Source organism: Lutra lutra, chromosome 13 (assembly GCF_902655055.1).
Source record: "Lutra lutra chromosome 13, mLutLut1.2, whole genome shotgun sequence".
NCBI lineage: Eukaryota > Metazoa > Chordata > Mammalia > Carnivora > Mustelidae > Lutra > Lutra lutra.
This window is the reverse complement of record NC_062290.1, coordinates 20509669-20524988: the sequence shown is the minus strand read 5'-3', so window position 1 is coordinate 20524988 and position 15320 is coordinate 20509669. Positions and strand designations below refer to the sequence as shown.

The 15320-nt window shown below is 41.2% G+C and overlaps 1 protein-coding gene across 13 annotated transcripts in view; it reads right to left on the bottom strand.

The window, feature by feature from the left end:
- Positions 1-8213: 8213 nt before the first annotated feature.
- Positions 8214-15320, bottom strand: part of TLE4 (TLE family member 4, transcriptional corepressor) — a 143929-nt gene continuing 136822 nt past the window's right edge. For all 13 annotated transcript variants that reach the window (XM_047699616.1, XM_047699618.1, XM_047699612.1 and 10 more), the window contains 4 exons: positions 12911-13058; positions 12343-12493; positions 11927-12003; positions 8214-9889 (listed from right to left, as the gene is read on the bottom strand). In XM_047699616.1, coding sequence (XP_047555572.1) covers positions 9782-9889; positions 11927-12003; positions 12343-12493; positions 12911-13058 — 484 coding nt within the window. In that variant the 3' untranslated portion in view covers positions 8214-9781. The remainder of the gene's footprint in view (positions 9890-11926; positions 12004-12342; positions 12494-12910; positions 13059-15320) is intronic.

Sequence of the window (15320 nt, the reverse complement as noted above, 5' to 3'; positions counted from 1 at the left end):
GTGAGGAGCCTGCTTCCCCCTCTCTCTCTGCCTGCCTCTCTGCCTACTTGTGATCTCTCTCTCTGTGTCAAATAAATAAATAAAATCTTTGGGGAAAAAAAAAAAAACAAGAAAGTTCTCAAGAATGCAATCTAACCCTACACCTAAAGGAGCTAGAGAAAGAACAGAAAAGAAAGCCTAAGCCCTGCAGGAGAAGAGAAATAATAAAGATCAGAGCAGAAATCAATGAACTAGAAACCAGAAGAACAGTAGAACAAATCAATGAACCTAGGAGCTGGTTCTTGGAAAGAATAAATAAGATTGATAAACCCCTGGCCAGACTTATTGAAAGGAAAAGAGAAAGGACCTAAATTAATAAAACCATGTATTAAAGATGAGAGATCACAACCAACACCAAAGAAATACAAACAATTATAAAAACCTATTATGAGCAACTATACACCAGCAAATTTGACAATCTGGAAGAAATGGATGCATTCCTAGAGACATATAAACTACCAAAACTAAACCAGGAAGAAACAGAAAACCTGAACAGACCCATAACCAGTAAGGAGATTGAAGCAGTCATCAGGAATCTCCCAAAAACAAGAGCCCAGGGCCAGGTGGCTTCCCAGGGGAATTCTACCAAACATTTAAAGAAGAATTAATACCTATTCTGAAACTGTACCAAAAAATAGAAATGGAAGGAAAACTCCCAATCTCATTTTGTGAGGCTAGCATTACCTTGATTCCAAAACCAAAGACCCCATCAAAAAGGAGAATTACAGACCAATATCCTTGATGAACATGGAGGCAAAAATTCTCACCAAAGTACTAGACAATAAGATACAACAGTACATTAAAAGGATTATTCACCATGACCAAGTGGAATTTATTCCTGGACTTCAAAGTTGGTTCAACATCTACAAATCAATGTAATACATTAAGAAGAGAAAGAACAAAAAACATATGATACTCTCAATAGATGCTGAAAAAGCATTTGACAAAGTACAGCATCCTTTCTTGATCAAAACTCTTCACAGTGTAGGGATAGAAGGTATGTACCTCAATATCCTCAAAGCCATCTATGAAAAGCCAACAGCGAGTATCATTCTCAACAGGAAAAAACTGAGAGCTTTTCCCCTAAGGTCAGGAACACAGCAGGGCTGTCCACTATCACCACTGCTATTCAACACAGTACTAGAAGTACTAGCCTCAGCAATGAGATAACAAAAAGAAATAAAAGGCATCCGAATCAGCAAAGGAGAAGTCAAACTCTCACTTTTTGCAGATGGTATGATACTATATGTGGAAAACCCAAAGACTCCACTCCAAAACTGCTAGCTCTCATACAGGAATTCAGTAAAGTGTCAGGCTATAAAATCAATGCACAGAAATCAGTTGCATTTCTTTTCTTTTTTTTTTTTTTTTTAAGATTTTATTTATTTGTCAGAGAGAGAGGGAGAGAGAGCGAGCACAGGCAGACAGAATGGCAGGCAGAGGCAGAGGGAGAAGCAGGCTCCCTGCTGAGCAAGGAGCCCGATGTGGGACTCGATCCCAGGACGCTGGGATCATGACCTGAGCCCAAGGCAGCTGCTTAACCAACTGAGCCACCCAGGCGTCCCTTCAGTTGCATTTCTATACACTAAGAGCAAGACCAAAGAGAAATTAAGGAGTCGATTTTTTACCACAGCACCCAAAACCGTAAGATACCTAGGAATAAACCTAACCAAAGAGGCAAAGAATCTAAACTCAGAAAACTATAAAGTACTCATGAAAGAAATTGTGGTAGACATAAAGAAATGGAGAAATGTTCCCTGCTCATGGATTAGAAGAACAAATATTGTGAAAATGTTGATGCTACCCAAAACAATCTACACATTTAAGGAAATCCGTATCAAAATTCCATCAATTTTTTTTCAAAGAACTGGAACAAATTATCCTAAACTTTATATGGAACCAGAAAAGACCCATAATAGCCACAGGAATGTTGAAAAAGAAAACCAAAGTTGGTGGCATCACAATCCCAGACTTCAAGCTCTATTACAAAGCTGTCATCATCAAGACAGAATGGGACTGGCACAAAAACAGATACATAGATCAATGGAATAGAATAGAGAGCCCAGAAATGGACACTCAACTCTATGGCCAACTCATATTCGACAAGGCAGGAAAGAATGTCCAGTGGAAAAAACACAGTCTCTTCAACAAATGGTGTTGGGAAAGTTGGACAGCCACATGCAGAAGAATGAAACTGGACCATTTCTTCATACCACACACAAAAAAATAAACTCTGAATGGATGAAAGACCTCAGTGTGAGACAGGAATCCATCCAAATCCTTGAGTAGAACACAGGCAGCAACCTCTTCAACCTCAGCCACAGCAACTCCTTCCTAGAAACATCGCCAAAGGCAAGGGAAGCAAGGGCAAAAATGAACTATTGGGACTTCATCAAGATCAAAAGCTTTTGCATAGCAAAGAAATCAGTTAAGAAAACCAAAACACAACCAACAGAATGGGAGAAGATACTTGCAAATGACATATCAGATAAAGAGCTAGTATCCAAAATCTATAAAGAACTTATCCAACTCAACACCCAAAGAACAAAGAATCCAATCAAGAAATGGGCAGAAGACATGAATAGACATTTCTGCAAAGATGACATCTAAATGGCCAACAGACACCTGATAATGTGCTCAACATCACTCGGCATCAGGAAAATGTAAATCAAAACCACAGTGAGATACTACCTCACACCAGTCAGAATGGCTAAAATTAAGTCAGGAAACTACAGATATTGGAGAGGATGCAGAAAAAGGGGAACCCTCCTACACTATTGGTGGGAATGCAAGCTGGTGCAGCCACTCTGGAAAACAGTATGGAGGTTCCTCGAAAAGTTAAAAATAGAGCTACCATATGACCCAACAATCACACTACTGGGTATTTACTGTAAAGATACAAATGTAGTGATCTGAAGGGGCACATGAACCCGAAGATTTATAGCAGTGATGTCCACAATAGCCAAACTCTGGGAAGAACCTAAATGTCCATCAACAGAAGAAAGGATAAAGATGTGGTATGTATACACACACACACACACACACACACACACACACACACACACAATGGAATACTATGCAGCCATCAAAACCCCCAAAATCTTGCCATTTGCAATGATGTGGATGGAACTAGTGGGTATTGTGCTAAGTGAAATAAGTGAATCAGAGAAAGGCAATTATATGATCTTTCTGATATGATGTGTGTGTGTGTGTGTGTTTTAAGATTTTATTTATTTATTTGACAGAGATCACAAGTAGGCAGAGAGGCAGGCAGAGAGAGAGGAAAGGAAGCAGGCTCCCTGCCAAGCAGGGAGCCTGATGCGGGGCTCGATCCCAGGACCCTGGGATCATGACCTGAGCCCAAGGCAGAGGCTTTAACCCACTGAGCCACCCAGGTGCTCCTGATAGGATGATTCTGAGAGGCAGGGTCATTTGGAAAATTAAACAACATAGACTTTTTCATTTTCTGAAAAAGTTGGCCGACTGAAGTAAATCATGATGCCATAAAATCATTCACAGCAAAAAATGGGGAAATTCTTAAAAAGATAAAATTGGTAGAGCAATGTCAGTGAGGTGGCAGGAAAAGAAGTCTCTCACTTGTATTCCACCCTCAAAAACAATGGGTAGGCATCTATCCACAGATGGAAGTGCCTTTGTTGGGGGGTTTTGGGGTCCAGACAGGAGTGTGGGAGGTAAAGTAAATCTATATAAGCTCAAACACCAACTTGCCTTATCTTCTCCATCCCTGCGGTTACAAGCTCACACGACTTTAGCAAACCTAATCGCAATCAGTATGAAAAGATTCCATAACGCTGTTCTCTGGAACTCATATGAAAACAGATCTTCAGCAAGTGAAGTACATATTCAAGTAAACGCTGTCTGCCAAAAGTCTGAAGCAGTTGAACACAATTTCATTTGGTACTCCTGGCTCAAAGCCACCCACATGGCCTGGAGTTGGGGGAATGGGCGGGGGGGTGTCAGCATAGCCAGGTAGGCCCAGACCAACCACCTCAGCCAAGCCCCTTAACATGAAAGCAAGCATGCCCTTGAGGGATTCACACCACGTCCTTCACTTTTAAGCAACTTGAGCCACCACTACAATTCTCATTAGGGGTGCTTTATTTATTATGCTTTATTTTTAAGACCACAGCTCAGGAATAAATGTCTATAAACCACGGCTTTTGTCCTCAGAGTAACCTTCACAACCAGTTTGTGCCCAGAAGGCTGTTCTTGTTCCACAAAAATGCTGAGGCCTAAAGATGTAGGTGCGGTGGGGTTGACTGATCGTCAGTGTTTTAACTCAACGTTGAATTTCCTGACTCAGCCATAAACCCTGAAATCACATTTCATTAACAGTGATTGTCTACTTGGAGGAAAAACAAAAGGGGCTATTAATATCTGAAGGAGACTTGAGAACGAAGTTTAACTGATGATTTCTTCAATCACTCCAGACACTTGTTTTCATTCCCCTGGAAAAGGCTAACAGGCTTTTGGGGGAACGTGCTTTGTTCTCAGTCACACCAGAGTTCTCTACGTTAGAATCACGATGCTGAAAGCTGACTTCATAGATGTTGAGATGGATAGTGTTTAAGCTCTCAACTCTTTAGGCAATGAGGTGTCCGACTGAAGTGCTTCAAATAACAGCAAGTTGTCCTCAGGAAATCTCTTCTGCTTGATGCATGGCGGTCCAGGGGTCTCACTCCATCTCTGATGATGGCTCCTGCTGGTGCCTCTTTCTGTCTTTATAAAGAGGAAAGGCACATGCTCTGCCTTAGTCTTCTCTGCTGGAGCCTTCATGAGCCCAAGAGCAGCAGCAGGCTCCTTGACTAAGATCTCACCATGACTCATTCTCCTGCTTCCTCCCAGACTCCTGGGAGAACAAAATGTCCAGCTCAACTCATACTTTCTGCCACATGACACAAGGTATGGCCAGGATACTACCTCTGGTTCTATTTTTTTGGAAGCAGCTATGGAGATACCTACTAGGTTTGGAAATGGCCAACTAGCCCTACTTATGAGGTCTCTGTAGGAAAATGCTAGGCCCCTAAAAACCACTTGGGTATTAGTTTGAACACCTAGAGTCCAAACACTTAGTGCCTAAATTCTCAAAATCTTAATAGCTCACAAATACCTTCTGGTGTGTGTTAGTTTTGTTGGGCTCAAGTCAATTAAAGTATGACATTTAAGTGAATTTAAGTCTTCTTCCAAAATAACATAAAGCTTGTTAGTTATGAATGTTCTCATTAAGCCATGATGTCACTTGAATTGGGGAGGCAGTAAGATGCCCAGGGTCCCGCTTGGGTAAGTCTACATGGCCACAAGTGGGCTTTTGCCTTGTATGTACCACAGTCCACAGTAGACACATTATAGGAACTCAAAAGATGATATGTGATTAAGTTCTCAAAAGTTTCTGATGAATTCCCAAGTCAGGTAGCTTGTAGGAAACTGAGGAGCAGAGAGCAGCAAGGTGGGTATCCATAACACTCCCAAATCTGCCACGCTGGGCAGATGGCACAGAAATCCAGCCCCCAAGTCTGGAACCTTGGGGTTCAGATCAGCTTGTCCCCCTTGGGAGATAAGGATTTGGGTAATTGATTTTCTTCTCTAATCCCACGTGCGCTTTTGTGTAAATTCAGTATTCTGGCACTCAGCCTGTCTATACTGCTGTGAGACCAAACAGGGCAATTTTTTGTGAAAACACTTCTATTTTTTATTTTCTTCCAGACTAAAGGCAGCCCCGCAGGAATTCTCCTTCCCTACAGGCCAAACACCTAAGATCCCAGCAGGGAATTTCCTTCCCTGGGGAGAGGTGAACCAGAGACCAATCCCCTCGCTAATTCCTATCTGGGACCCAAAAGATTCTGTCACTGCTGCCAAAAACCCAAACCAAACTAAAATAAGATGTTGATAGTGGCTTATAATGAACGAGAGTTCCTACCATTATGGTGGCACTGTTGTTAAAAAGTGTGATACATGAGAGGTTTCCTGATGTGCTCAGGTTACCAAAATGGAGCGAAAACATTTCCATTGTCAGCTCTGAGTCAAAGCTGGAATTGACAGGCAAATAAACACAATTAGCTCAGAAAAACAGGCTGGTTGTGAGGCGCTGCTTCTACTGGTGAGGGTCGGCAGGACCCAGAGGTCACTGTTGAACGCCACTCTACAGGTTGCCCAGGAGCTAGATAGCTATGCAAACGAGCCTCCAAGAACATGAAGGCTTATTTATTTTTTTTTTTTGGTACCTACATCTTTATAATTTCTTGATGCTGGGCAAGGAATTCCAGTACAAATTTCCTTACAACTGCCAAAAATACCAAATGACAAATATTCAAGTTGGACGTTTTGTTTCCAGGTGATACAGCTCTGCTGAGATCGTCTGGACTGAGGAAGCAAACAGCCCAGTTGGTAGTTGAGGGTATCACTGATGGTCTAGCTGTTCATGTGTGTACTCCATCTCTCTCCAGAATGCTGCCTTCTAACTTCTAACAATCTCCCCTGCTTTTGGCTGTAAGGTCACAGAATTTCGTGGCTACAAGATGGTTTTTTATCTCATGGCTGCATTAATTCCTACCCATGGTAGGTGTTAAAGGGTTACAGTTGTTTTAGCATACACCCTCCAAGACAAGGCTGGACCTCTTGCAGCTAGTTAGACAAGAAACCACCCTGCTATATCCTGGCCCCAGGGAGGTGTGTATCTGTAAACACTTGAAAGACCTTGGAGTTGGTCACTCTACATTTTATCTGCTTCTCTTAGGAAAGTCTTGATGGCTTCCTCAATCTGAGTTTGTACTTCTTGGTAGTTCTATGTGAGTCACTCTTCCAGTCATACACCAGTGTTCTTTGACTGGAACCAAGTCAACTCTAATTCCGGTTGATTCCTATCTTTGTTGTTCTTGACTCTGAGAGACCATACTTGGAGCAAAAACTATCGTAAACCGAGTTATAATTACAACATCAAGATTTTTGTGTAGATCAATCTAGGTCTGGGATTTATATCAAAGACATAAAAATCTAATCTGATAAGACCTTGGCAATGAGAGGAAATTGATGCCCATTAATTTTAAAAGGCTAGGTCTATATACACATTCATCTCAACGGCCAATGTTGGATCTTCCTAAAGAGACCTGACCACCAGGTACCAATGGGGAATTCCATCTCCCTAAAGCAGGCACATTCTCCCTCTGGAGATATAAACATGGTGCCAGTGTCATATTCTTTATACCAAACGATTGTTTTAAACTCAAATCCCTATACCTTTAAAGACATTTTAGTAAGGATGCACAGATACTGAGTTAAGAATCCTTTAAAATGTTATCATCTGAAGTAGTAGCATTCACAGTACTCACACATGAAGTGCAGCTTCCAACCCCACTGGTGCACACCGCTGAAAAGTCAATGCTAAAGAGTTAGTGTGTCTTATAGCTGAGCACTGAGCACACTTCAGACCACAGCCCCCACCCCCAGCCTTCTTTCTACTGGGTGGATCCTTCAAAATGACAGATTTTCAAGTCTTGGGTATTTAGAATTCTTTAAGCACCTTCTTAGACTCAATCTTCACACACCCCACCAGCAGCAGCCCAATGGGCTTCTTGCTTTCAACAACTCCAGGGTATTCCACTTGACATGCTTCCCAAACCCAAATGGCGAGAAGCGGTGTGTAGAAGCCTATTTTAAGGCAGCACTGCTCCCATGGAACTTTCTGTGATGCTGGATGTGTTCTATAAATTTGAGTCATCCAATATGGTAGCCATTAGCCATATGCAGCTACTGAATACTTGAAATGCAGTGAGTGTGACTAATAAACCTATTTTTTTAAAACTAATTTTAGTAGAGTTAAATTTAAATAGCCACAAACAGCTAGGGCAACCACACTGAACAGTGCAGCCCTAAAGCACTTGAGTAACGTGACGACTTTCTGACAGACAGTCGTTTTACAAACCGAAGAGGCACTCGGTCAATGTTTGGTACAACCTGTCCTTGCTAACCTCCATCTGCTCTCCCTTCTAGTTCCTGTCAAATGAAAATAAAAACAAAACTAAAAACGCAATAATAACGAAGCCCATGTGACTTTAACACCAATTCCCTTGAATGAAGCTAGTAATTTTTAGTATATGGGAGTGGCACAGTCGGACAAAAATGAAAGCCAGCCAAACAAAGAATTAGAAATAAGCATACTAGAAGTTATTTATGTTTAATGCTTAAAAGTCTGAATGCACAAACAATCTACCATTATAGAAGTACTGGTGGTCAATACGATGCATTAGAACTATGTACAATGCACAGTTTAGTATCAAAATCTTTCTACACCGTAGAGTTTTACGAAACTGTTAATGACATCAAACACTAAGCACTTAAGACACCATTTTTTTTCTGCTACCACATTAGGAACGTCAATGGACAGTCCATTTCAACTTGCAGCATCCATCCGTTTCTAGTATGAAATTAAGTAATTTTCTACTTACACAATAAAGTTTATCTACACAGTTCTCTTGATTTTGATCCATAGCAGCAAAGGCACTGTACATCAGCAGATCCACAGACTTAAAAAGATTTTTAAAGCATTCAAACAAAAAAATAATAAAAAAAAAAAAGAGTCACATATCATAGTTGAACAGCAACAACAACAACATAAAAGATAACACAATGTTTCCGGCACAATGGCACAGCCTGTGTCCATTTCAGGGACATCCAACTAAGACAGGGAAAGAACCGGAGGTAAAGAAAGCAAGTCCTCATCCCAGGTGAGAGTCCATTCTTTCTGGTTTACAGAGGAAGGTCCTTGCAAGTCTCCTCTGCTGTCCTCATTTTGTCAAAGACTTGACTTGCACAGCAGGAAGACTCCTCCCCTGAATCCGCGCAGTTCCCAAGGAACATGCCAAAAAATAGCCTGTAATTTCTCGTAATGACAAAACTGCCCAAAGGTATACATCTCCCTTTGCAAAGAAACGTGGCAAAAATATCCAGAAGGGATTAAGTTCTCTCTTTAGGCCAAATTTAATTTGTTCATCTGTCTATAATACATTAAAAAAGGAATTAAAAACTTAGTACAAAGACACTTGTCAACAAGTCAAAAAAGAAAAAAAAAGTCCAATTACTTTTATCAAATAGAATCTAAAGCTATAGATATATTGGTTAAAGTTGTCCAGATAGACTCAAATGAATACGACGTGGCCTGTCATGTTCTAATTGTTCAAATTTCCAAACATTTAAAATAAGTAGAAAACAACAAAAAAAATCTAACAACACAGCAACATATTGCTTCCATATGTAATTATACATTTCACATCTCTATACAGTCCTTAGTCTACATTTAGTGACATTTTTCATCAATTAGGTTAAACCTTCCTTTCCCCTCCTTTGCCAAAAAAAGGGGGGGAGGGGTATCAAATACAACGCATCTTCATTATCAATGCAGGAGCAGACAGCTTTATTCAGTCAAAGTTAGAAAGCCTTCTTTAAACAAAATAAATATATTACAGATATAATACATAATTAAAGATTCCGTCACTGTTAAGTATGGTAATTCCATGTTCTTCCAAGTAGAGAGCTGAAGATTTGGTATCACAGGTTCTTAATGAGTATTCACAATTCAATAGCAAGGGAGGAAGCGGGGTAAGAGATGGGATTAAACTCCACAACTGCAATGAGTATCTGAAATCCTTGGTTTTAGATGCGGGGGGAAAAGGATGATAGAACAAAGTGCTACAAGGAGAAGGGGTCCAGTTCGCATGAAGATTTGTCCTTAATAAATAACTTCATAAACCGTGGCCTTCTTATCCCCAGAGCCAGTGACAATGTATTTGTCATCCACAGAGATGTCACAGCTAAGCACCGATGAGGATTCTTTGGACTAGGAAAGAAACAAATACAAATGTTACCTACTGAAAGAAAAACCCATGAGGTGGGACTGGAAGACAGAGTAAAAACAAGCGTGAAGGTGTCCTGTTGTCCAAACAGGAGCAGCCCGCCAGGCAAGGCAGTCCCGGCCTTCCCTCAAAATGGCGGGGCCCAGGACACTCTAGGGACACCTCACCACGCTAGTCTACAGGCTCCTGCAATGGGGACATCAAGTGGCAGGCAAGCCAGCTGTACAAGCACGTGTTTTGAAGAAGTAAGGCCTGGTTTTGAACCCTCTTCTCCAGAAAGGTAAGAGCAGAGTGTTCTTAGCATCCCCCACTTCAGTCAGATGGCTTGGAGGTCAGGCTGCAGAACACCAGACCGGTCACTTAACCCCGGTGAAACTCCTACCTTACAAACAGGTCAGGACCTCTTACCTGCCTGCTACCTCAAGAGAGTTGCCTCAGAGTTCAAGTGGAAAATATCATGGAAAACACTACATTTTTTGAAATTGGGAATGTAAAAATATTTCTAATAGAAAGCCCAATTCTCCAGTGTGAAAAAAGAATGCATATCTCCAAGTGGGGAGGAGTTCAACAGTTAGAAGGAGAAATGTTCCATACTTAAGAGTCCTGGATACCATGCTCAACTCACCAACCACAAGGAGGTCAAGGTCAACTTTGAACTGAACTGTGCTAAACGAATGAATGCTGCAGGATTTTAACCAGAACTCTGAAGATTTAAAAAATTAACACCTGACGTGCAGAAGCTAACCTACTGCGTTTCTCAAACTTTTTTCATTGTAACCTGTATTTTTTAAATGATTTTATTTATTTATTTATTTATTTGTCAGGGAGAGCGAGCGAGCGAGAGAGAGAGCGCACACACAAGCAGGCAGAGAGGCAGGCAGAGATGGAGAGAGAAGCAGACTCCCTGCTGAGCAAGGAGCCCGATGCGGGACTCAATCCCAGGACCCTGGGATCATGACCTGAGCCAAAGGCAGCGGCTTAACCAACTGAGCCACCCAGGCGTCCCAATTGATTGTAACCTGTAATTAATCCATTTTACTTCACAATCCAGTATACACAAAAGATACAACACTTATACTTACTATAAAAGATCCACTCTAAGATTATAGATTTCCTTTTTTTTATTCCCAGTCCTTTTTGGGACCACCAGAAAGGTTGTGACCCATAATATTAACAATATATACTATATTCAGTTATAAATTTCATGACAGCAATAATCAGCTATTTTTGTCCTATCGATTACCTGGCACAGTGTTTTCACTCAATATATGTATTTTTGTATTTTGCGTTGATCTACTCTATGATGACATAATACTACGCTCAAGAAAACTGCAAATCTGTTGTTATCCCTTAAAAAAACAAACAAACAAACAAAAAAAAACCACACACCTAAAAAATAACATCCCAAGTATAGGTTAAAAAAGAGGTGTTCTTTAATCTGCCTGTGAAATTTCCACATACCAGCCAGTGAGAGCACAGAGACGGTGAGTGTGCCCATGTTGATCATATCTACCATTTGGTCCTCTTACAAATAATTTCACACACTACACATTAAGTACCACTAAGTCAATAAGAATAAACATTTCTGAAATTAAGATTTACTAAACTTTTCCACAACACTTCTTTGGGGAAAAAAAAATCAAAGAAATAACAATACTAATAGGAATATTCAGGCAAAATGCTCAAAGTTTTTAAATAGAAGCACTTTAAGGACGCAACGCACACACACAAATCATAGAGGATGCGAAAACTCTAATGTATACATGGGACGGAGGCACGGAAAACTGGTTAGTGCAATGGGCAGTGTCTCGGCCCTGGGCTCGAAGAGAACTGGAGACCACCCCCCAGCTCCACACGGTGGGGCTGTGACACCAGCCTCCCTCAGGCAAGGTAGTCTTCTCTTGCCCTACCTCCGAGGACACTCAGGAGCCGTATTAATCTGACAGAATGCACAGAGAGACTCTGGGTAAACCATCGCCATGCAGGGAGCACGCACTAAGTGGGAGCTGGACAAGTGTTACCTGGAATATACTGGCCCCATAAGGTGTTCTCCAGGCATTCAGAAGGTTGTCCTTTCCAGTGCTTACAAACCATTTGCCTACAGAAAGAGTTTGGAAAAAGGTCTTGTTTGTGTTACTGTGTCAGATACCAGTGATTTGCTTTATAGCGCACAAACTATTCACGGAAAACTCTTCTAATTTGCAACAAAAGTTTCTTTTCACTGGAACATAAAGCTCAATGTCCTAGATTTAGTGAGTCATTTATCCTTTCAACAATGGTAAGTGGATCGGCACACGGCATTAGAGACGCAGGCACATATGTACTTTGGAAAAGGGACAAGTTACTAAACCAAAGGAGTGGAGTGAGGACACATCCGCGGGAGGGCAGAGGGGGTGGACTGTCATGGACAGGAAATGGATGGGAGGGGGCTGCTTACCACAATGGGCAAACTTGAGCGACAGGACGCAGCTCTCGTGGAGATGCAGCTGGTATTTGTCTGGTTTGGTGACGTGCAGCACTTCTACGTTACTGTTCTCCATCCCCACAGCCAGCCACTCTCCGGTTGGGCAGTAGCCCAGAGAAAAGATCTATGAGTGAAACAGCTCAGAGTGACGGTGCCTACAGAAGACACGCTGCCTCTCACGGGAGGTACTGCTTCTTCTGGGGATACTATTTAAATCATGAAGGAAGTCTAGATGATTCCAATTATATAAGAAATCACAGCCAAATGGGTGATGCCCAAGTAATGCAACACATCTGCACAATATCATTTAATGAATCAATTAGGCAAAATTCAAAGAATACAAAGTAATGGTCTTTGGAGGAAAAACCTGCTAAAAGCTTATAAATGAGATTTTTTTTCTAATCCTTTAATACATATTGCTGTGTTTTGACAGAACTGAGTTATCTAACCCAGAGTCAAAAGGGACTTTGTCACATGGTATAGTCTGTCATGTATATCACAAAACTGTGTCTTCCGGAGTGTCCCGGGCCCACGCCTGTACCTGTGAGGTGAAGTCGTGCTGCTGCAGCTGCCGCCCCTCGCGCAGGTCCCAGGACCTGACTGTGTTGTCCAGGCCGCCCGTCCAGAGCTTGGTGCCGTCGTTAGAAATGTCAATACAGCTGGCCCCATCTGTGTGGCCCTGGAATTGCCTGAAAATGTCAAAACGGAGGGAAAACCTTTGAAAAGTTAGTTTTTATGTGAACTCAATTCCGAGCTCGTCAGTGCAGCCACTGTGGAAAACAGTGTGGAGTTCTATAAAAAATTAAAAGGTGAATTACCATAAGATCCAGTGACTCCATGACCGGTATTTACCCAAAGAAAAGGAAACACTAATTTGAAAAGATGTATGCCCCCCCCCATGTTTAACTGCAGCATTATTTACAATAGCCAAGATATGGAAGCAGCCCAAGTGTCCACTGATAGATGGGTAAAGATGTGATATACATATACCATGGAATATTATTCAGCCATAAAAAAGAGTAAGTCCTTGTCGTTTGCAATAACATGGATGGATACAGAGTATAACGCTAATTGAAATAAGTCAAAGAAAGATAAATACTATATGACTTCACTCATCTGTAAGAATTTAAGAAATAAAACAACAAATGAAGAAAAAAAGAGACAGACAAACAGACTCATACAAAGAACAAACTGATGGTTATCAGAGGGGAAATGGTGGGGGAATGGGTGAGTGAGATGAAGGGGATTAAAAGTACATTTGTGGTGATGAGCACTGAGTCATGCACAGAATTGCTGAATCATGATTTTGCACACTTGAAACTATAATAACACTCAATGTTAATTATACTTCAGTAAAAAAAAAATTGAGAACTCCTCAGGGATCAGTTTCATTGTAGGTCTTACAGATTGGGTTTACTGTGTTTTCTAATTATTCAACTAACAAAGCATATACATAGACAGATTCAGGTTTAACGGAGAGGTTCAATTTCTTACACTTTTTATTTTTGAACACTTAGGGGGTCTTTGACTGTCATACCAAAAAACAACGGATATAAACAATGGGAAAAAAAAATCTCCAACTGAAATAAACAAAAGAAAACACACAGCTATATGTATATGAACTAATCAAAAATACATCTAAGACTGATTTTATCATTGTAATATGAAGGAAAGGATTTAAGAGGATGTAAGGCATATCATATGTTCCTTTCTACAAAAGCTATGGGGATGGCCACAGGAGCCGCAGAGCAAATTTTGCCAGTGCGCAGTTATGCAACTGTAGCAGGCTGTGCAAGACAACGAAAACGCTATGCTCTCAAGTAAGGCACATGGAAAGAAACTCAGTGTGGCTCAGCTGTTACAGGAGCTGGTAGAATGTACAAAAGACACTGGGAAAAGAAGAGATTAGAAGCAGTTCCTCGTAAGAGCCTTACCCAAGATGAAACAAATGATGACCACTTTATTTTTGGAATCATGCATAGAGCTCAGTCCTGCAAAAATTATCTGACAGATGGCCAGTAAAGGCCTCTTCTCCTTACATACTCCCCTTGACTTGCAGCTAGGCCTGATTACAACCTTCTCACACCCTTTAGCAAATCATACCTCATACTTCCTGCTCTCTCGGGTGCTGACATCTGGAGACTCATTTCAGGGCATTATCTATCAACAGCAATCCCATATAATTTCACTTCTAAACAGACAACTCAGTGCATCGACCCATCCTTAATGGTGGGATTACAGATAATCTAGACCATTTCAGAGTGAAGTACCATGCTGGGGCCTGTAGCAGGGGTTCGGTGATAAGCTACTGACAGAAGGCACATGTGGGATACATGTGGAATGGAGGACAGTGCCCTGTGCTGTGAATCTTCTTGGTGAGTGTCTAGCCACAGTGATGGTTGGTTAACAAGTGCAGATGGCAAATTTATAGACGTCTAACGAGCTCATGAGGTCATGGGAACATGATGTACATTAATTATGTAAAAATGACCTCATTTTTTAAAAACCCAAATCAGTGATGCTTAGGATAATGTCCAAAAAAAAAAAAAAAACAAAGAAAGAGAACAATCCCTCATTTGGTAAGTTCAAAAGTTCAAAGGCAGAAAATAAGATTTTACATCAGTAAATTGTTTCTAGCCTTTTTTTTTTTTTAAGATTTTATTTGTTTATTGAAGAGAGTGAGACAGAGATAGTGAGAGAGGGCAGGAACAGAGAGGAGAGGGAGAAACAGGCCACCTGCTGAACAGGCAGCCGGATACAGGACTCAATCCCAGGACTCTGGGATCATAACCTAAGCCGCAGGCAGTCACTTAATCAACTGAGCCACCCAGGCGCCCTCTAGCCATCTTTCAAATGAGCCTATTCCTAACACATTTTAGTAGAATTCTATTTCATTGTTTTAGACACACACAGCTCTTTGGCACAGAGCGCTAAAATCGGCTCCCTCGCAT